The sequence below is a fragment of the Saccostrea echinata genome, unplaced genomic scaffold (assembly GCF_033153115.1).
Source record: "Saccostrea echinata isolate AGI-Se365-2 ecotype Australia unplaced genomic scaffold, CSIRO_AGI_Sech_v1 ptg000009l, whole genome shotgun sequence".
Lineage (NCBI taxonomy): Eukaryota > Metazoa > Mollusca > Bivalvia > Ostreida > Ostreidae > Saccostrea > Saccostrea echinata.
Genome location: NW_026889758.1, coordinates 47230681 through 47254492, shown reverse-complemented (window position 1 = coordinate 47254492; position 23812 = coordinate 47230681). Strand labels below are relative to the sequence as shown.

The window sequence follows — 23812 nt, the reverse complement described above, 5'->3', positions numbered from 1 at the left end:
TCAGAGATAAAATAAGACTGCAAGAAGCAGCTCAAAAATATGTTAAGTAAAAAAAAAAAAAAAAAAAAAAACGCAAAAAATTGAACAGATGAAAGTCAAGTAAAACACAGTTAATATTGGCCGACTGCATGTTAGCCTTGCCTTGTAAGAGTTTGGGGGTGACAGCATCTACAATTCCCCATACAGGTTTTGCTTAATAGCCCTTTCAGTGCAGAATGCATACAGATTCTGCAGTTATCTATGATATATATGTAAGTATATGCATATAAATATAACAGATTATTCACATGCAGAATTGTTTGGTAAAAATCATCACGACAGAGAATTTTACCACTGTGACAATACCAGTGACTCCAGAACAATCCTTTCTTGTGCAGCAACTATATAAAATGATTACACAAAGAGTGGTAAAAGTAAATGTCAACTCACACTCTTTTTGGATCTCATTGCACATTCCTCTAGCATTTCTGCAGCTTCATACTTCCCCTGCCTCCTGTACAAAGCTCCTAAATTCTTTAAAGTTGTTGTGACTGTTGGACTACGTAATAATAAAGCATATTTTAATACAAGTTTAACTTTATGCACTTATTTTCCCATATCTTCAAGACTGATTAAACAATGTTTGTATTTTTCATTATCTACAATAAACCATTTCTATTTTTCAAATATTTTTTTTTTCTTTCTTATAAAAATTATTTTGTAATTCACACATATTTAAGCTTTCATAAAAACACATACTGGTATTTTGCATTTTCATACATGTGATTCTTCCGGCGGGAGTCAAAATCTCCCGATATTTCAACCCCTTCCGCCACTCCCGATTAATTTTTAAATCTTCTGTGTTTTGAAAATCTTCATATTATTTATTATTTGACTTAATTGTCACCACTTTTCATATAATTACTAGTGTGAAAAGAGAAATTGAGATAACAACGCCAGTGCAATAAATTTTCACAGCAGTGGGCTTCGTATGAATCTACACGAGGTCGTATAATTAGGTTGTAAAAATAACCTATTTAACTCTTGATAAATGGCCAGCGATGTTTATTACTTTATTACTACATGCAGAACATTGTAATTAGTTGCTAAAATTCTCTTTTAATCATTTTTTAATGCTGCAGTGATCACTGAAAAATACTCTTTTCATGTCACATTCTAATTAAAAATAGATCAAACTACAGGGTGTTGCTAAAACTCCTAGCAAAAACATGGCTGACTTTTAGTTTTTTTTAAATTATTATTTTTTAAGAGAGTATTTTTAATTTAAATATCTGTGCATGTTTGACAGGATAACATTTCAATTTAAAAACAAATCCTATGTTTTACTATAATACATGTGCAACAAGTTGATATATCAGTATCAAATCAGGACTAAATTTTAATCATGTTTGTAATGCTGTTATTTCTGAATTTAAATGAGCTTCTTTATTTTGGATATAAATTTCACTTCACTTGATTAAAAACATTGTCATTTTTTTTTTCAGACAAGAATTTTATTACATAATATTTTTAATTTACTGTAATAATTAAACTGTGAGGGGTGAAGTTCTCCAATTTTTCAGAACTTTTTTTTATACTGATAACAGAGATTTTTGAAAATAATTTTTCCTAGATTTAGGGCTTAGGATAGTTTTTTTGCGGCAAGAAAAAATGTCGATAAAAAATCTCCAGTTTTGAGACCCAAACTCCAGCTGAAAAATTTCATATCTCCAGTTGTGAGTGTTCAACTCTGTCACATGTATGCATTTTAACCAATGAACATAAATCTAATCCAGAATAATACATTTCAACCTTGTGATGTTTTTGACAAATAACAATTTTTTTCATTTTAATACCTATTTTTTTCATATATATTATGCATAACACCACTATAACGTGAAGTTTAATAACTGTTACCTGTCAACCTTGGCAGTTTTATGCCAGCCCCCATACTCAGGCAGTGGAGATCCTTCCTTACTTTTACCCTTATAAATACAAAGTACATTTGGTTAACCAAGTAACAGTTTTGTGACAAACACCAGTAAATATGTACATTCATCATACTCAATATCTAATTCATTAAAAGAAGTATATCTTAATTTTATCACCTTGAGATACATTAAGCTTCAAAATAACTTGTGAATAATTTGTCTTACTTTATTTTCTTCTCTTTCTTCAGCTTGCATCCATATAGGTTTATTTTCACCTATAAATGAAACAGAAACTAGATTTTTACCACCCTTATTCACATTCTTTCCCATATTCAGACTAGTATCTATCCTCAATTTAAAGTTCAATATCTTTTTAAATATAAATATTTGGATGCTTTATTTGATGTTATCACTACACATAAAATGTGTCTTGTGTATCAAACAAAGCCCTACCATCTACTTTTCCAAATTCCTTTTCATGAGCTCTAGTGAGGACTTCTTTATATAAAGCTTCTGCCTGTTTATACTTCCCTTGTTTGAGATATGCCGAGGCCTAAAACAATTTAAAAATAATTAATAATTACAATCCACATTTAAACATAAGCAGAATAAAATAATGACTTTGAACAATTATCAAAAAGAGAAAACAAATATATGATTTACTCATATAGCCAATACAGAAACAAGAACATGTTTATTGTTACAATTTCAAAGTGGGCTATTTACTTGAATTGATACATCTTTCATATGTATAGAAAAATAAAGAAAATAAAATGAGAGAGTAGTAATAGACATGCACCAAGCTGATAAAAAAAGAGAAAATTTTACTATAAAAAGCAGCAAGATGGTAACTGATTATACTAAAATAGACAAATGACAAAAGTTATATTTATATAAAACCCAAGTTTTCTCCATGTACTTGTATATGCAGAAAATGGCTGATTACAAGCAAATTTATGTACATGAAAGCTCACTACACCTACCACTTACTTTAGCAAGAAGGTTAATGAATTTAAGCAAGATATTTCCATACAAGGAAAGCTTTATACTTCAAAACAATATGTTAAGGTCACTACCATTTTACAGTGCCACATACATTTATTTATATATGAAATATACACACACATTTACAAGTATGTTTAAAATCATATTTAAGTTTAGTCTACTTCCTATTCTAAGTTGGAGACAAATTCTTACCAGATTATTTTTTGTTTTGGATACATTTGGGTCATCTCTACCTAAACGTATGAGGTATATTTCTAAAGCTCTCTTATAATAATGTTCCACCTGCAAAAAGCAATGGGTAACAACACCAAATCAAAATAAGACATGCAAAAATAAAATTCTTAATAAAAAAAATAAATAAAATAAATTGGGTTTCTGTGGTTTGAACTGCTTTTCCATGGCTTAATTTGAACATTATAAAGATGTGAATTTTTCATTTGCACACAGTATAACATGTTCAGTACATGAAGGGTTTCACAAGTTTCTTTTCAAACAACCAATAGATCATGAGAATTTGCATGAAAAACTCTGAGAAAAATATCCCTTTGGAATGACTGGCAGCTGCAAGAGATAAAAAAAAAGGCACTACAAGGAATACTAAAATATCATGCAAAAGCAAAAATGAAAAAAAGAATTCTCATGATTTCAGTCCCTCAGTTCTAACCACAGATCCAATATAAACACCCTGATTGATGATTCTGAGGACCAGTCTTACCAAGTTGTTCTTAGTTTTAGCAACATTGGGGTCATCTGGTCCCAATTTGGTTTCATAAATTTCAAGAGCTCGCTGATAATATTGTTCAACCTGGACAGCATTTTAAAAATGTGTGAAAAACACTAAATAAATCAAGTTGGTTTACAATGTATTCAAAAGTTTTTAAGAAATTTTGAATTATAGATGTACTTTTACTTGATCAATAGTGTTCATTGTACTTTTACTTGATCAATAGGGATCATCTTTAAACCTGCTTCAAAAGTCATATTTTTATCATTTTCAAAATTCAATTGCATGTCAAAACAAAATCACAAGACAGAAGAAACTTCCTTACCTCTTCATATTTTCCTTGATTTTGACAAAGTAAGGCTAAATTATTTAACTGCTTAGCAACATCTGGATGATCTTTTCCTAAAACCTGAAAATTTTGAAAATGTTAAATTATATACAGGTACAATGTTTATGTATAATGAAACAATACTTCAATTTTCTTATTTAATATTTTGGCATAATTTTGCTATATTCAATATCTTTTTAAACTAATTTACATTTATTCACTTTCTAAAAACATTTCATATTTATTTCAAACCCCAGAACAGTTTACCTTTTCTCTAATTTCTAATGCTCTTTTACATAGAGGTTCTGCTTCTTTATATTTGCCCCTCTTTCCATATAGAACAGCTAAATTATTCAGTGTTGCCGCCACCTACAATGTAGATTGATTCATGAAACAGACTGGATCCATGAGTATAAAACTGATTAATACAAACTGCACCAAGACAAAGCACAGAGTGATTACATTTCTATTATGCAGTCCTGTTGAAACAGTACATGTATTGAGTTTGTAGATGCTTTTTTGTTAGACTTTCAATAATAATGGGTTGATAGCAAAATTTTTCTGAGTAGATTTTATCTATAAGAGTTTTATACTTAGTCTGGTAATTTCATGGCAAATATACCTGCATATTCATTTCAAAAGATTATTTCACCTATAAATACAACACTCTTCTCTTATATATGTAATTCATAGCTTGTAACTGCATAAATGAAATTTCTCTTTTTATTTAAGTGTTCATAGATGCATAGTAAGCTAAAATACTGTATGTGTGCTTAAAAAAAAGCGGTTTTATATTTCAGCGGTTTTGGCATGGACAACGATTCGCTAATTCAAGAATACCGCTAAGAATCATTTGTAAATATAATACATGGCAGGACATGTGTAGCTCTAATTTATGATAATGCCAACAACACCATACCCAGTGGTTGCTCTAAATTTTGAATACGCCAATTTATGTACATGTACAGTAAGTCTTCTACACTTTCATTACAAAAACCAAAATTAACTTTTAACACTTTTGAAACATTTTTGATTAAAATGAAAAAAAAAAACAACATAACAACAATTAGCACTTTATATCAGGATTTAAAAAAATAAATTTCATGCAGTCCTTAGGAAACCTCACTAAAAATAAAGATATGACCATCCTGTAATGGTCATCATGCAAACTGATGTAAATTATGGCACCTCCAGCTATGTCTTAAAAACATAGTAGTCATTCCAGAAGTACACTATAGTCTAACAATTCTTCACGATGAAAAGAATTACACATATAGCTGTGGAATTGACCTCGTTTTCAAACCTCTTTAGTAATTAAGGGAAAGAGGAGAGGTGTCTTCGCATTTACAAATTTTAAACTATTCAGTTATAGCTTCCATTGGCATGATGTTTGTAAAATCAGACAAGAGCTGCGACCGGCTGCATGTAGCTAAAAATTCTCACTTACTAAACACTTACTCTTTGATTATACAGAAGAAATATGTTTCTTCTACAATAAGTAAATACCCAGATAGGAGCCCAACAATTAATAAAAGATTTGTTTGTAATGAACTGAAATATACTGGTATCATATCTAATTTCAACTAGTGCCAAATCATTATTTTAATAACAACCAAAGATTTACTGTTAACAAAAATAAAATTACACCATGCAAACTTCAACTATTAGAAGGCCAAATTCCAAATAAAGATACAATATGTGACTGAATAAAACAACACCGATTATGAACCAACTTCATGCATGATTAAACTCACAGCCGGATGATCGAGACCGAGTGTTTTCTCTCTGATGCCCAGGGCATCATTCAGTAAATTGGCAGCCTCCTTATATTTGCCTTGATCTCTGAAATGGCATTACTTTTCATTAAACCTTTAAGACAAATACTTCAAAATACTTTGTGAAGAAAAACCTCCCAAGAGCTTACTCCTTGGGAAGTTCCTTCACATTATCAAGCATTAACTGTTGTGACAAATGACAGAATTCCAATTCCTGAACAAACCATTCAAGTATTATACCGAAAGTGCATCAAGGTGTTCATATGCCATTGACTATATTCATACTGATTTTATGAATTTTGATTCTGCTATGAATTTTCCAGTGGTTGTTGTGTAGAACTGGTTATTCTGTCATGTGTAACAGCAGTCAAGCTTTGTCAGACACTCACTGCTGGATGATCAGAACCCAGTGTTTTTTCTCTAATTTTTAAAGCATCTTGTAGTAGATTACCAGCCTCTTTAAATTTGCCTTGGTCTCTGTAAAAGAACTTTGCACTTAACCTCTTCACAGTGTTTTCTCATCACAATTTAGGATGTATATCATTAAAATCTTCTTTCAAATGAAGTTTTTAAATAAAAGATTGGAGTATTGCTGCTTGCATATCATGCAAAAAAAAAAAAAAAAACATGCAACATCCCAATTCAACTATAATAGAATAGGTTTATACAAGCATTTACTGTATAATCAATTCATAAATGACATTTTTAACTTCTAATAAATGTTCATTGTATTAAAGTTGTGATTTAATCCATGCTAATATAAATCATCTACAAAAAAGAACAAATGCAACAAGGACATATGTCCAGTATCTAGAATGGGTCAAACTTCGTCAATAAAGTTGATGTTCAGAGGTCCAAAGGTATATGGGGCTTACCTATATACAAGAGCTAGAATGTTAAGCATGGTAGCTACATCAGGATGGTCATGGCCACTGGTCTTCTCTAAGTCCTCTAAGGCTTGCTTACAAAGCGGGACAGCCACTTCATAGCGGCCTTGAGAGGCATACTGGATGACTAGATTATGAAGAGTGCGTAGTCGCGCAGGAATCTCGTACCCTCCACTAGCAGCCTGGGCCATGGCACTGGGTTGTGAGGGAGAAAGGACTGTAAAAAAAATACAAAAAATAAATATGCAAGAAGATATCTGAAAGTATTTATTATAAAACTTACCCCTGGAAAACCTTTTTTATGATTTTTGTTTAATGATTTTTTTTTATTGAATACCTGTTGGGATAATTACATGGGTTTGAAGGGATGTAAGGGTACCTGGTTGCAGTATGTGGTCTATAACTAACCTAATGACATGTGAATACTCACCATTGATTCAAATTTGATGTACATAAAAGTATAGCTGATATAAAATTAACATAGCAGTGTCTAGGAAACAAATGAATTGAGGCAGCTGGTGTTCTTATGTAGAAGTTCAATCAAAAGATATTTATCAAGTACTATTAACCAAAAAAAAAAAAAAAAATGTTCTCTTAAAGACAAACATTTCAAAAAATCCTCACTTTTCCAATAGTGCCTATTTCACATCAAGTTTATTCAATAGCTATTTTGATCTGGTTTCAGAGGCTGTATTATGTTGGGATGATTGCGCAGAACATTGAGAGTGCATAAGTAGATTGTTTCTATCTCACCTTCCCCTGCCATATACATATCTGGGTCATTGGCAACTCTGTACCTCTCAACGATCTTGTCAAGATCAGACTCACGAGAGATTTTCATATCTACATGAAAGGTCATTCATTCTCTTTAAATCAATTATGATTATGACAATGTGTGAACTGAGTTCAAAATTAACTTCAACTGTATCACAATGATGTGTGAAATGCTGCTACAGGACCAAAAAAGGGAGCTTTGCCGTCATTAGTCTCACCTTCTTGTTGTGGAGGTTCATCATCATCGTCTGGAAAGCCGAGGTCCAAGGACTGTGTTGATTGGTCAGATTCTTTCTCTCCTTCTGAGGTCTGAAAACACAGATAAAGATTGTATCTGTTCCAATACTCCCTGTTCACATTAAAGAAAACTGAGAATGTAGCTTGCTTCAAGCTAAATTTTGTTGCCATTTCATATTTTGCAATGAATGCTGATAACTAATTTTGTCCTTAAATATTTACACACTTGATAAGTTGTTAACTAATTTGAAAAAAAAAAAAGGAATCTGCATTGAGGAAAAACCTCATAGGTTGACCTATGATTAACCTTACATACAAATATAATAACTGTATAAAGTGGTGAATCATGCTTATAACAAAAATCAATGTTTTCTTTACTGCTACACACACCTGTGATTGTTGATTGGGATCTGATGAATCATATTTTCTCATCTCATTCATAAAAGTGAGATGTTTTTGTTCCTCTTCTAGCGTGGCCACTCTTTGTTCACTTCCTTGCAGTTTCTGCTGTGTGTTGGCCAGTTCGTCCCTAAGCCAGGCATTTTCTTGACACAGACGTCTCACTTGTGCTCGTAATTTTTGTTTTTCTGCCTCAACATGCTGAAGATGATTTGCTAATGCCATCATTACCTAAAAGAAAGGGGACTTCAAAGATATAATGTGACAACTTGCATTCAAACATGAAATTCATACAAATACATCAACATTACAGATTTCAATATCTCATTTTTTTTACTCAGAAAACAAAAGAAAATTAAATACAGGGGTAAGAATTAAATATTAAACTTGACCACAATGTACCTGCTAAAACTTAATCCACTTTAAAATTTCACAACTGTTTTTCTTTTGTAATAACTGCATGTTCTTATCTTTATGTTGTATTGCAGCACCTTCATAGGTGTACTACTTATCATATCTGATTAAAAATAAGACTCTGTGATTCTTTCTAATGCCACTGAAATGTCATGACCCTGTCTTGTCTACAAGTTCATTCTACAGTTATAAACATCAATCGAATGCTAGATCCAGACTGCAGCGTACATCAAAGGAGATGCATATATACCATAAAACAATGTAACTGCAAGGTGAATTCTTTTCATGTCTGAATCTTTTATCAATGGTTACATTTATATAATAGATACTGTGGGGGAAAGAAATGCTCAAATGTCAAATTAGATTATCTCATACAGATAGAAATGCAAAATGAATATTAATTTTTAAGAATATGAAATTTTCTTGCGAGATATTGATTTCACATCTGTATTATTATTGACTAAAATTTTTGAGCAGTACTGCACTTACAGACCAAAACAAGACAATGCCAGGCAGCCATTGCACATAATAACTTACAGAATGTCAATATGGCGTTATTCATTAAGTAGTGTTTGATCTGCTGAAAATCAAACAGATTTCCAGAATACAGAAAGATTGGATAGGACAAGACCTTCAAAGAGATCCAACCCTTAATTGCAGAAATCATCTACCCCATACCCTCATCAATATTATCGCTAACATTTCAGTCAGGCAGTCCATTCACCTTTACAAGCAACTAGGACATAAAGGAAATTAATTGAAAACTTCTGAAAACCATGCTGGTAGGGCATGTAAAGATTTCACAACAAATATATTGACATTTATTTTATTCTATGTAATTTCTAACCATCAGGCCCTGTTGGTGGTTCATATGGAGATAAACTATATTCTAATATTGATCCATTTTTCCTGGAACTTGCTACCATAATGAGATCTAGATGTTGATGAACCAGAGTAGCTAACAAATCATTACATTTCTACTGAATTCCACATTTTCTGTATTCACACATTTCCCCTTTACCTGTGCTTCACTGAGGCCTAGTTCTATGGTCTCCAATGACTTTTTGAGGCGATTAGTCTTCTCCTCCATCAGGTTAGTATCTTCATTTTCTTTTTTGATAGTTTTCATGGAGGAGAGCAGTCCATTAAGAATTTGGTGATGTTCATTTTTCAGTGTGTCCAGGCCTTGCATTATTGTCTTTGTACCACTTATTATCTCCTCCTGTGATAGAGACGTCATCTTCCCAATCTCCTCTATCTTCTTACTGCAACGAAACAACAAACACTTATACTTAAACCCTGCAACAAAACAATAAACAATTACACTTAAATCCTCCTCTTTCTTCTTACTGCAACGAAAACAACAAACACTTATACTTAAACCCTGCAACAAAACAACAAACACTTGTACTTAAACCCTGCAACAAAACAACAAATAATTACACTTAAATCCTCCTCTATCTTCTTACTGCAACGAAAACAACAAACACTTATACTTAAACCCTGCAACAAAACAACAAACACTTATACTTAAACCCTGCAACAAAACAACAAACACTTGTACTTAAACCCTGCAACAAAACAACAAATAATTACACTTAAATCCTCCTCTATCTTCTTACTGCAACGAAAACAACAAACACTTATACTTAAACCCTGCAACAAAACAACAAACACTTATACTTAAACCCTGCAACAAAACAACAAACACTTATACTTAAACCCTGCAACAAAACAATAAACAATTATACTTAAATCCTCCTCTATCTTCTTACTGCAATGAAAACAACATTTATACTTAAACCATCTTCTGTCTTCTTACTACAACGAAAACAACAAACATTTATACTTAAACCCTTCTTCATCTTCTTACTGCAACGAAAACAACATTTATACTTAAACCCTTTTCCATCTTCTTACTGCAACGAAAACAACAAACATTTATACTTAAACCCTTCTCCATCTTCTTACTGAAACAAAAACAACAAACATTTATACTTAAACCCTTCTCTATCTTCTTACTGCAACGAAAACAACAAACATTTATACTTAAACCCTTCTTCAAATTCTTACTGCAACAAAAACAACAAACACTTATATTTTAACCATCTTCTATCTTCTAACTGCAACAAAAAAAACAAACACTTATACTTAAACCCTTCTCCATCTTCTTACAGCAACAAAGCAACAAAGGCTTATATTCATACCCTCCTCTATCTTCTTGCTGCAACAAACACTTATATTTACCGGTAAACCCTTCTCCATCTTCTTACTGCAACAAAAACAACAAACACTTATATTTAAACCCTTCTCCATCTTCTTACTGCAACAAAAACAACAAACACTTATATTTAAACCCTTCTCCATCTTCTTACTGCAACAAAAGCAACAAACACTCCTAATTAAACCCTCTTCTACCTTCTAATTGCAATGAAAACAACAAACACTTATACTTTCACCTTCACAAAATTTATATATATTCACAAGATTATCAGTGAGGTTAATTTCTGTCGGCTTTTTCATTCATTGATATTGTGCAAAGCATATCATTGCACAATAATTAATGCTTCTTTGCTCTCTTTTTCATGCAAAAGAAAACATTTTCTTTGATGCAAAAACAATGATAACCTTTTTTTTCAAATAAATCTGATGGTTGGCATAGCTTTCATCATATTCAACCTACTACATGCACTGCCATACCAAGTCTATCAATCTAAAACCTTGGACTAGTACATTCATTTCATCTGATGGTTTACAGATAACCAGGCCAAATGACAAATACAATGGAAAGAAACCCATAATTAGAGAATTAAAGATTGTGAAGAAGGCTGCATCGCGACCACATTTCAAATAAATCAATACAGTTGTTAAATTTCTGAATCTATTCAGGTTGTGTCCAGGTTTCCAGTGTACTGATAAAAATACACAATCCTTTTGTCACACAGGATATACTGATATATGATAAAAAGGTATTATGACATAAAGTCACAACATTAAGAAAATATCAGTAGCCCTTTTCACAAAAAATCTTAAGTTTTTGCGTAAGATTTTAACTTAAGAATCTCTTACGACAAATCTTAAGTGCTTTTCACGAACGCATTCGTAGCAGATTGAACTTAAGATTTTACTTACGACAGACTTCATCCCTAGCAACGACTTCAATATGCTTTATAATCCTTAAATAAGTGGGTGAAAATAAAAATAAAACTTAGTTTTCAACATTTGTGAGCAAAACAAACATTATTGAATACAAATATCGAATGCAATCGTTTGTGAAGCAAGGAAGTTTAAAATCTGACGTCACAATCGCAAGTCTGACGTAAAAGTAGGTCATACGAAAATCTTAAGTGAAACTTACATCGTAAATATTTTGTAGTGTATTTCATTTAATTTTTCGACAATGATTGTGAAAAAAATATAAAATATTATTGGAAGTTGCTTTAAAAAGTTTTATGTAACGTGTATTTTGTTTTTTGCGGTTATATTTTTACAATAAAATCGATTTTAAAATACTTAAGAGAGGGTTGGGGCTCTCGTAAAGTTACGACAGATTTTGCACTTACGACTTTCTTAAGAATTTTTGTGAAAACGATTTTCATCATATGTTTTCACTTAAGATAAAAATATGTCGTAAGATTTTTTGTGAAAAGGTCCACAGAACATTACAGTTCTACTCCATTATTATCTTTAAAAAAACAAACAAACAGGAAATTGATTATGAAGAATATCAGTGCATAAGTTTAAGCATAAACTTAAGAAAACAACACTACATGCAGAAATACATCAGGCTACCTATAATTCTTACAGTGCCCTAAAAATTTCTTTGCATGTAATGTAATAATGTAAAGTAATTCACATAAAATTTCTTCCCACTCCCATTAAATGTCATGTTCTTGTCATTTTAATTCCAGATTCTTTTATGCTAAGAAAAACAAAAGAACAGAGGAAAATAGGCCAAAATAGCAATACATTCCAGCTAGCCTCATTAAATGGAATAGATATTGATTGTTACCGTTGAAATGGTAATATAAATTTGCCATCTTGTCATCATTCATCTCAGTGTACTTTGGGGGTATTTCCAGTATAACCATGCACATGAGAACATCAATTTATACAATTACACTTTTTCCTCACATTAATTTCTATGACATATAAATTATAAAATATAGACATTCTGGGTGATTCCACATCCTCTTGTGAGTTCTAGACAATTATAACAATCATAAATGAAGTGAATTTTGTTAAAGAATCAGTTTCTGTTATATAAAACTATTCCCAAATGTGTTCCAAAAACTTAATAATGTACATGTAAATATATATGTTACCATGTATTCCAATTTTTTTTTTTACCCCTCTCCCCTTTTTGGCAAGTTTTGAAATATAGTGAGTCTATATGATTGAATGTAAAAAAGACTACAGATTTGCCTTATGAAAAAAGACAAAACACTATAAAGAACATTGGGGATAGGGATTGATTTCAAAAAACTTGCAAAAATGAGATACAAAAGGAAGGAAAATGTAGAATTTAAAGCACACAAGTATCAAAGTAATAAATAAATATGTGCCTACCCTCCTCCCCCCCCCCCCCCCCAAATCAAGATTCATTACACTGGTATTTCACACTAATATTCAAAATACAGTTGAACTTTGGTATATCTCAAACACTGATATCTCGAATACCATGGATATGTCGAAGTCATTTTGAAGTCCCAACTTCTTATTCCTTAAATATTTTACTCTGGATATCTTGAATCCTCGGTTATCTCGAAGTATTTTCTTGGTCCCTTTGAGTATGAGATAATGAGTTGACTGTACTTTAACAATTTGGCACAATTTCCATTGAAAAAGAAAAGAAAGAGGTACAAAACATGCATGTAATACAGACCAGTTGACTTCATCTTAAACAACGTTATCTCAAATACCACAGGTTCCTTGAAGTCAGTTGGAAGTCCCAACCATTTTTTATTTTTGTTTTTTAACCTCAGTATCTCAAATACACCGACATTTTCTTGGTCCGATTGAGTTCAAGACAACAAGTTTGACTCTTCTATCATTATAAAGTAATTTGAAAGTACATGTTAAAAACATTGATCAGACCCAGAATTCAGGAAATTTGATCTAGAAGAGGATGGATGAGGAGGATCCAATGTGTGACTCATTCAAATTTTACTGCTTTAACTTTTACAATATCAATTAAAATCCCAGAAAATCTCTCTCAAATACACCAAAAATATACCATACCCCATTGCATATACACAAATTTATTTAATTCTGAGTCTGCTATATTGTCCCAGCATCCGATGACATCATCCCAACCATAATATATGCTAGAAAAGTCTACTCACTACTCAGCTCATTTAAAACCAATGAATCCCCAAAAATAGACCTGACCCCCACTTACATTCTATAGGCCTTCACAGTGTCTGTCTCCATTTTGTAAGGCAAATCTAAAATCCCAGACACTTGTTGTTTCTCGGACAAAAATCCTCCATGATACAAATCCTCCACAAAACTAGTCAAGTCCATTATTTAAAGGGGTCTAAGGCTAATGACTTTTACTTCAACAAGTGTTTATCCTAGAAGCATATCCTTCATTCCTCTATCAAACCTCACAGCACCAATCTGGACTGCAAGGTCTAAATTAACAATCACACAACAAGCCTGGAATAGCCAAAAAACAAAAGCAATCTGGCCAGACACAACCCTTTCATTATTCAATATGGATTAATCCTGTACTATATATGATCAATATAGGCATTTCATTGGCTTTTTCTCCTCAGCATGTTGAAATGAGCTATTGATTTTTGCAGCTATTGATCCGAGACTGGGCCTGATGCATGCTTGCATTGAAGTCACCCTTCTTCATAATTTATGAACATCTCCAAAAAGAAAAATAACTGTGTTTTTACTGTACTTACTATGGCATGTTTCTTGTGAACAATACTGCTGGAATATATTACATACATAATTATATATATTGCTGCAATATTTATTACCTTCTAAATGCCACTATAAGAAGCAGGTTCATTTTACCAGTAATTTTCAACCATAAATTACCTTTAGTTTGTATTGAGTTATCAATAGTCCTAAGGAAAACTCCTGTTTTTGGAAAAAGTCATTTGTTTGCACTCTAAATAAGTAGACAATTGTTGACATTCATAGCCAGTATTTATGGAAGAAATATGATGGAAGGGGGGAAATGGTACCAAGAGAAATACCATTAAATGCTCCTCAAAGCCATTTAAATGTTGACATTATATATAAAATGTATCTATAATTATCTCAAAATGACTATTTACAATGAATAATCAACAAAAACTGTTCTCCATAAATGTTATTGATAAAGCAGTCTAAAATTGGCAAAAATCTTAAAAATGTTGTAAATATAATAAATTGGTTAATGGCTGGTTGTTAGGGAAAGGGTGGGGAGAAAATTCATTATAAACATATAATCTACACTAAGACTTGAAGCATGTTAGAAGGGGAAAAATCTAACTGCTAGTATCAGCCAGGTTTGGAAACGTCAACGAGTGAACCTTCAGTTTTTTATTTTCCCCAGCGAACTATGGATTGGCCCAAAATACAATTCATGGTTTGGGGCCAATTATCAGATAAAAATAAATAATGTGGATAATACAGATTTTTTTAACCTCCACATTATTTTCAAAATTTTCAAAAATAATTTAAGTAAAAATAACTTTTAAATTTAATAATCATGTTAATACAGTCAGACGTCATAGCGACCACCTGTATATAGGGACCTCCATTGATTTGAAATCATTTAATTTCCTAATGAGAATTTTTCATTATATTTTACCTGTATTCAGACACTCCCTGTCTTATTTACCATCATTTACCATCCTAAAGCAGTTAAAGACCCTGAATTAGCAACTTTTTTTTCCCAATAACAAAGATGATATATTGCTTAGTTTTTGCCCCCCCCCCCCCCATTTGCAATTTGCAGAAAGAATACTCATTAATGGGATATTTTACAGTGTTTTATTTGGTATAAAATAGAAATGAATTAAATAAATAAAAAAAAAATTATCCATGGTAGTCGAGATATACGTTCAAGAGACCGAAGTTCAATTGTATGTGTGCATGTATATATCAGTGGTTGCAATGAGTCCTTAACAAAAATACATCATTCATCATACAACCATTCTTCAGTCTTGTAAATATACTTTTCATCGATTTAACTCTCTTCCACAATAAAATCGGTAAACTTCCAATATAATCAAGAATAAATTTAATTACCAATCAATTGGTGTATCTACAAGTAACTAGTGACTTGCATTTATAAACATCTAGTTAACAGGCCCATTTAACACTGGGATATGTGATTCACACACACACACACACAGACACATGTTAATGATAGCTTGGTGTCATCATCACTGATAGACTTTGAGGGATCAAAAGTAAAATATGCAGGATTTTAGATTTAAAACAAGACTAAAAAATACTTCTTGACTTTCAAGAGAAAAACTGCAGGTTTTACTACAAGAAAAAAAAAAGGACTGGGATCGTAGGACCTGATTTTTAGAGATCATGATCTTCAAGGATTGAAGTTGAAGCCTTGAGGAGTCACAATTTTTTTTTATCTCCCTCAGGATATAACAGACATGCTCAATTATTTTAAGAACTATGCACGCTAACTCTCGATTCCCACCTACATTTTATACCCATCTGATTCAGTATAAATGGCATTTTGGCCATTAAAACTTTTTTGAATGCAAAGAATAGTTCATTACTAATTGATTAATAATTCTAAAACCAACATAAAAAAGTTAATTCCCTTTTTTTACAACTCTTTTCATAAGGGGGTAGAAAATTTTATGCATTGTAATCAGGCTTTAAAACATCACCAAAATTTCACCAAAATTTCAAATATGCATGGAAATGGATAAATGACCCTTAAATCTTTCCATTTGTTAAAATTATGTAAAATTCAAAGTAATAAGATTGATAAAGTACATTTTTTAACTTGCTATCTCATGAGAAATTGATCATAAAATGACCCCCCCCCCCCACTCCCCATGAAACACAAAAAGCTTTGGTATGAATTTGTGAAACAACAATCCACATTACCTGTTAAAAGAAATTTTTGTTTCAGTGGGGGGAAGATGTTTTAAAAATATTTTCCGTTGATTTCAATAATGAAAGAACACAAGTTTTACCAAGTTAAAGAGTTATCTCTCTTTGTTTTCCCAAACAAGTAATGTTTAATGAATATTCATACAAATATCTATATAAATACACATGTATAAAAAATCATTCAAATGTGTTTCGAAAATTGACTTGGAGGTAGGCAGGAGAACAATACTATCGTTTGCAGTTCTTGACTTCACCTGGGAAGATGTTTTAAAAATATTTTCCGTTGATTTCAAAAGTGAAAAAACACAAGTTTTACCAAAATTATAGAGTTATCTCTCTTTGTTTTCCCAAATAAGTAATGTTTTATGAAAATTCATATAAATATCTATATAAATATCAAAGGCCTGAAGGCCTGTGAAGTGCATTGCATTGAAAATAGAAAACTCCAAAAAAAAAAAAGATTTCTCAGAAAAATTCAACTTACATGTTGAGGGAAAATCAGGAATAAAAATAAAAATTTAAATATCCTTTCTTTGAGGCTAAAAAATGTTTTGAGTCTTGGCATTTTTAGCCAGTCGGTCGGGAGAGGTCAAACAAACATTTTTTTAAAGATATCAATTATAATTCATTGATAATAAATTAATTCATAATTGATTTTAATTATATTTTTATTTTTTATTCTTTCATTATTATCATAGTAGGAAGATGAAAATAATGATTGAGAATTTAGAAAGGAATGATAATTGAATTATTCTATATAATATCATATCAGATTTTTTTTAGTTTCTTCATTATGTGCACTTTTTTTTTAATATCAATACTTTGCCTTAGACTAGTTTTCTCAATCAAAAAGGCATAATACGTAAAGCATAGTGGGATACATGAAATGTTCGCATAAATAATACGGGACTAAAAAAAATTTTTTAAAAAAAACAACAATCGGGCATGGTATACTGTATACTATGAAAACTGTCAATGGCGGCCGATTTCCTCCAATATTTTCGATAAAATTGGCTCTATAAAACCTTGGCGGTAAGGATTGAACTCAAAACGTCTATGTTATAAGGTATTGGTAATCCTATTAATTGAAATCCACAGCCATTGCATGTTTTTATCAGTCATTTAATCATATTCAACCGACATTTCACCAAAAAACCGATCATTTCACCATTTCATGTTACCCTCGTGGAATTTTTTTCCAGAAAGACGGCGCTTGCTGCAAACATTTATTCAGTTGGATATCTTACTATTCGTTTCATCGAAGTGAAAAATAATAATATCCCTTCTATTTCTATAAAAAAAACCCAACCATCTTGTTCCTATTGTTAGTGATGTTTATAAAATAAAATTATTGTATATTTTTCTCAGGTATTCCTACAAGCAATGTCGTCTTACAAGGCCTAATAATTTATAGTACGAGCTGTTGTGATGCAAACAGATCTTACTCCGCGAAGCACACGTTTGTTTCTTGTTGTTTTTTCTCTCTCTCTCTTTTTTTGTTTGTTTCATTTTTGTTTTCTTTCTTGCTTTCAATGTATAAACAACACATACCTTGGTATATGTGAGAGTTTATGTTAGTTGATATTTAAAAATAGACAATGAATATCATCAACTCGTCAATATACATTTGCACTATTTTCAATAGCGTATTTAGAATCAATATTGCGGAGTCCTTTGTCGCCGCAGTAATCGAAAGAAAGAATTGGGGGTCATCAGCAATGAGGCTACATCGCTGATAGCGATGCGCCTCAATTAAAAATCATTCAATTGTGTTTTGAAAATTGACTTGGAGGTAGGCGGGAATACAATACAGTTGTTTGCAGTTCTTGACTTCACCTCATCCACTTCACCTATACTTAGTTCTGTGTGGTTTTTAATTGCTAAAATTTTGAATCTAAAATTTACAGACGATTGAACCCTCTGATGAAGAAAACCAGGAATACACTGACAAAATGTCAGAGATAGGCTAAGAGCCTCGGATGCATGAATCTCTGACATGGAAATTATATAACTATAATGATTTTTAAAACTGTGATAAAATGGTACTTCACTGAAAACTTTAAATCCATGAAATGGAAATGATTTCAATTGAATTCAATGAAGACATTACTTTTCAATTAAATATATACCTCTTAAGGACTTCACAGATATCCATACCACTTAATGGTCTATAGTGAAATGTAACATGTTTGTCACATTCTAACAATAATGAGAAATTCAATACAAATCATGTATATGCATTTACATTCCAAACATATGTGAACACAACATCTGTGATGTGAAGTATATATGGTATTCTACTACGGTTATTGCCGAGATCAAAGAAATGCCGCGGACATTATTCTCCAATAAATCACGAACGTCATCAAAAAATTATCAGATCAGAAACACATGTCAAATCTGTACAGTTGAAATAAATATTTCACTGTATAATCTAATACTTATTTAGACCACATCGATGTGTCGTCTTCCGCAGTCTAAACGTGTGTATTGCCTGAAACAGCTGATAAATATCCATTTTTATAGCCAAATGGGGCTGTTCTACGGACCTCCCCACAACATTTACACTCCCGTGATTTTACTGATAAATCAATGAAAAAGACAACTGATTTTGTTATTTTTCATTCATAAAAATTAATCAATCTATGTTACAAGCAAATTTATAAATAATTAAAGGATATTTTTAATCCAACAAAAGTTAAAATCGTCTGCATTTTATGCAATCGATTGACCCTCTGGTGTTAAATGGAACAGCGGAATTGCGACATGGTGACCTAATTCGTTTCTCTTTAGAGAAAACGATCAACTGTATTTTAGAGCCGTTAGTAGAATAGAAATAAAGTCCTTGTTGTTGTGAATGATGCAGGATAACCTCCTCGGTCTCGAAATGTTGTCTGAAATATAAAAGCCTCGGCTAACGCCTCGGCTTTTATATTTCAGACAACATTTCTCGACCTCGGAGGTTATCCTGCAACATTCACGATAACGTGGACTTTATTTCTTAATTAGATTAACTGTTAGTAGAAAAGAAAACAGTCAATACCGTTCGTCTTCGTCCATGACTTGTGCACTTCTTGTCTCTTCTTCTCTTGGTTAACTATCAGTAACACATTCCCTAAAATGTTAATAAGCAAGCATAAGGCATTCAAAGTAAAAACAAAGGAAGTTAGTGCTACTGGCAGGATACACAATGCAAATTTGAAGAATTATTCAATGTCACTGATTACGGTTGATTCTCAGAACTATGTGTCTTTAGGATGCCTAAAGTATATTGAAACAAACATGAGAAAAAAAATTTCTTGGATAGATTTCATATTGTTTGGTAATTTGTGTTAGTAATAAAATTTCATTCATGTTGCAAAATTAAAATAACCATGTTTACTTTTGGAGCTACTGGAACTCTCAGTAGCCATGCAAAATGAATGAATCAATAAAGCCACTTCAGTCAGATGCATACAATGTATACATGTACATGTCATTCAAGATTATTTCATGCTTTCATGAAAACAATGAGAATTATGCATAAAAGTAAATCAAGCTCTTTAAATTTTTGCAGTAAAATGATATGAGAAAACCTGTTCTTCCTTTAATTAATACACAATCTCTTATTATTAAATTTAAAAAGTATAGGTAACAGAAAATACATATATTACCAATTATTATATATATCAACTTATTTATCTTGAATCTTACATAGAAAAAAAAAAAAGACTCTGCTAGATATGAAACATAAAACTGATTCAAACACAACTGACAGTTGTATAATAGTAATTCATAACTGGGGAGGTAAACGCCCTTCTATATTGTTTCCAAGATTATAATTTCATTCACTTCTGAATACTGTGATCAGGCAAAATAACTTCTGGAAATCATTCTTATAATTGTATATTCTTATGATGTTGTTCATTTAGGAATAAAGGGTTTTAATGTTTTCATTAAACTCAATTGTTTTTATTCTGCATTATTCATTCAAGTAATTTAAAATTAACAATAGTATATACAGTAACGCTTTCTTTTTGTCAATTAATACTAACCATTAAGATTAGATGTGTATATTGAAAATAACCTTAAGTGCTGTCATATATATGTTTGCCTACTGTGATGAAAAAGAGGGAGACTTAGGACCTCAAAAGCGGTAGCATTGCACAAGGTGTTTTAAACTGCGATTTTGAGAAGATATATAATAAATATGGCCTCAAATGACCACTGCAGTAATTTAAATCAAATATCAACTGCAGTGAAGAAGACAACTAGAAATATGTCCATAGGACATGAATGCCCCACCGAGGGTATATTAGTAATGCAACATTTTAACACAAATTGAGAAAAGTGAGGTCAAGGTCAAAGGAAAGGTCAAGGTGAAAAAATATTGATGCAGTTGAATAGCTCTCATCAGTATTTATCAGCATATGAAGACTGACACTAATTTAAGAAAAGTGAGGTCAAGGTCAAAGGAAAGGTCAAGGTCAAAAAATGTTGATGCAGTTGAATAGCTCTTATCAGTATGTATCAGCATATGAAGTTTGTTAAAAATATCTTGAATGGTTTCAATAAAACTGAGCTAAACACTAATTCAAGAAAAGTGAGGTCAAGGTCAAAAGAAAGGTCAAGGTCAAAAAATGTTCATGCAGTTGAATAGCTTACATCAGTATGTATCAACATATGAAGTTTGATTACACTATCTTGAATGGTATCTTTAAAACTGAGCTAAACACTAAGAAAGGTTAAGAAGTTAAGAAAAGTGAGGTCAAGGTCAAAGAAAAGGTCAAGGTCAAAAAATGTTGATGCAATTGCATAGCTCTCGTCAATATCTATCAGCATATGAAGTTTGATAAAAATTTCTTGGATAGTTTCTTTGAAACTGAGCTTTGAACAGAGCTACACGCAAAGTGTGACAGAAGGACAGATGGAAGGACGGAAGACGGACATGACAAACACTATATGCCCCGGCCATATTCATGGCGGGGCATAAAAACAATATTTACATAAATCATGTAAATAAATAACTTTCATTCTCATCACAAAAGCTTTGAGTGGCAACTTCAGCCTATTGAAGAGTCATATGATCTTTGTTGATGTAGCCTGAAAGCCAAAATTGTCAATGTTCATTTAGTTGCCAAAAAAGAGCAATGATGTCATAATACAAACTCCAATCTAAACAAAGATTTAGATTTCCTGCAATGACCGAAAACGAAAGTAGAGATGTAATAGAAGTATTAAATGAATGCTGATTTCCTTTCTTAATTTTATGAACAAAGTCGAAATTTTTATCCAGGTTCTAGAATACTACCTCTCCCTTTTCTCCTTTATGTCAATGAAATTTATTGTAACGAATGTAATCACTGACATGTATGCACTTGTCATTGTCAAACACATGCTTGAAATCAGTGTAAACAAGATGCAAGAAAAAAGTGTTTGTATGCTCCCAGTTCAAATCATGGGATATCTTGAAAACAAGATTTTCTGACCAAATGTTCTCAAAAATGACTACCAAGTGAACCAAAAATAAAAAAAAACAACAGATTTTTGAATGAAAGCGGTAGGAGTAAAAAACAAGTGGAAGACTTCCACCTAAAGCGGTTGAGTTAACATGTATGTGCTGTTGTAAATATTACAATAAAAATCTCCTATGCTGCTTGTGCTTTCTGATAAACCTTTAGATGACTTTGGATGACAACACTTTGGACCTTGCACTAGTTGCAGTGAATCCAGCTGCAGAAAATCACACCTGAAATTAGTAACTAGCAGAATTGACTTTTCTCCCTGAATTTCATTGAATAAAATGTAAATCTGAAATCTTTTCTCTGCAAAGTCTGTAAATTGGATCTGTCATCATGGTCAGTTTCTTATCTATAGGCTTTTTTTTATTCAATTGGACATCAGTTCAATTTCACACACTATACCAGTCTACCAGTCCAAGTACCAGGAAATACCATAAATTTAAAATACTCAAGGGTTTGTCTGAGTATAATTATATTCATCAACATGACTACGATTTAACACATTGAAACTAAATTGTACAGTATCAGAAATACATCATGAACATGAGCTCCTGTTCCAAAAACTACACTTTGATGACGTGAAATCTCATAACTAAATACTCTGTATGTATTCATGAAACTAAAATTCATTCAATACACATAAGCACAAAAACCTCAGTACCTGTGAATTTCTTGGTACACAGTCAGTTGACCGAGTTGACGTGTTCACTCCTCAGAGTTGAAATATGCTGTTGACAGACACATTCTCTCTGCTAAAATGTGATTTTGACGAAGTTACGCGTGAAAAGATGTATATTACTGGTTTGATAGATTGTGTGAATATGTGTGATTTGAAAGAGGATGGAAATGTGAACAGCTGGCTGTCATTTAAACTTCTTTTCACACCTCCCAATCATCATTTCATCTCATAACATGGCGGAATGATCAGAAACTCTCGTCGTAACTCATCCGTGGAAATTTCTTTTCGAGAATAATTTCAGTCGGATAAAAACGGATAAGAAAAAAAGGTCGTCAATCCGAAAATATCTTTCACATATAAAACTCTAGTGCTTTTTTAAAAATAATGTTTTCTGAAACGTGATGATACTCACACGTATACAAGAGTTTGAGTTATAAATTTTGATTTTAAAAATTTTATTGGAACCCTATTCAATAATGAAAATTATACATATTTAGCTTTAAATAAAAATTACGTACACTTCATTTAAGACTATGGGTGGGATGGGGTCGGGGTTTGTTATTTCGAGTTTTAGTAAAATTTGATGTACTCAAAAATTCTAAAGTAAAAATCATTTGAAAGGGCTTCTATGGTATGGATTATGTAGACAGGTCGAATTAAGAACATGAAAACGATCGTAACAAAGAAATAACAAGTCGTATTTATTAATGAGATAATAAGTTGTAATATTAACGAGATAAAAAGTCTTATTAAGACTTCGGAAAGTCGTAATGACGAGATAAAAAGTCGTTCTGATGATTTTTAAAAGTCGGTATTATCATAATTATGAGATAACAATTTAAAGGCTAATATATTTTGACGGTCACCTGAGTTCGACTCTCTGAAGCTATGCCCCCCCCCCCCAATCCTAAAGCTTGAACAAAACACGTGACTAGCATCACCCTAGGGCCTGACTCCCGAATCCTAGGAAAAGAATTTTATAATTTCTGTTTAGAGTTAGCTGATCATTATAATCATGAGTTCATGAGTAAATTAAGAAGATTCTCAAAGATGTACATGTAATGTACTTTGAATATGTGACC

The 23812-nt window shown here is 31.8% G+C and overlaps 1 protein-coding gene across 11 annotated transcripts in view; it reads right to left on the bottom strand.

Annotated features, from left to right (window-relative positions):
• The window catches only part of LOC133182926 (kinesin light chain-like), a 29979-nt gene extending 6986 nt beyond the window's left edge, over window positions 1-22993 (bottom strand). Inside the window, exons 1-15 of one of the 11 annotated variants that reach the window (XM_061317791.1) lie at window positions 22713-22993; window positions 19594-19665; window positions 9475-9718; window positions 8031-8270; window positions 7622-7712; window positions 6618-6846; window positions 5722-5809; window positions 4235-4336; window positions 3965-4048; window positions 3631-3720; window positions 3108-3197; window positions 2364-2463; window positions 2136-2185; window positions 1897-1964; window positions 430-538 (exon numbers count right to left, since the gene is read on the bottom strand). In XM_061317791.1, coding sequence (XP_061173775.1) covers window positions 430-538; window positions 1897-1964; window positions 2136-2185; window positions 2364-2463; window positions 3108-3197; window positions 3631-3720; window positions 3965-4048; window positions 4235-4336; window positions 5722-5809; window positions 6618-6846; window positions 7622-7712; window positions 8031-8270; window positions 9475-9718; window positions 19594-19610 — 1602 coding nt within the window. In that variant the 5' untranslated portion in view covers window positions 19611-19665; window positions 22713-22993. Of the gene's footprint in view, window positions 1-429; window positions 539-1896; window positions 1965-2135; window positions 2186-2363; window positions 2464-3107; window positions 3198-3630; window positions 3721-3964; window positions 4049-4234; window positions 4337-5721; window positions 5810-6131; window positions 6220-6617; window positions 6847-7621; window positions 7713-8030; window positions 8271-9474; window positions 9719-13854; window positions 14056-19593; window positions 19666-22712 lie in introns of those variants that run through there. The other 10 variants (XM_061317792.1, XM_061317784.1, XM_061317785.1 and 7 more) reach the window with 10 other exon arrangements.
• Between the last annotated feature and the right edge of the window lie 819 nt (window positions 22994-23812).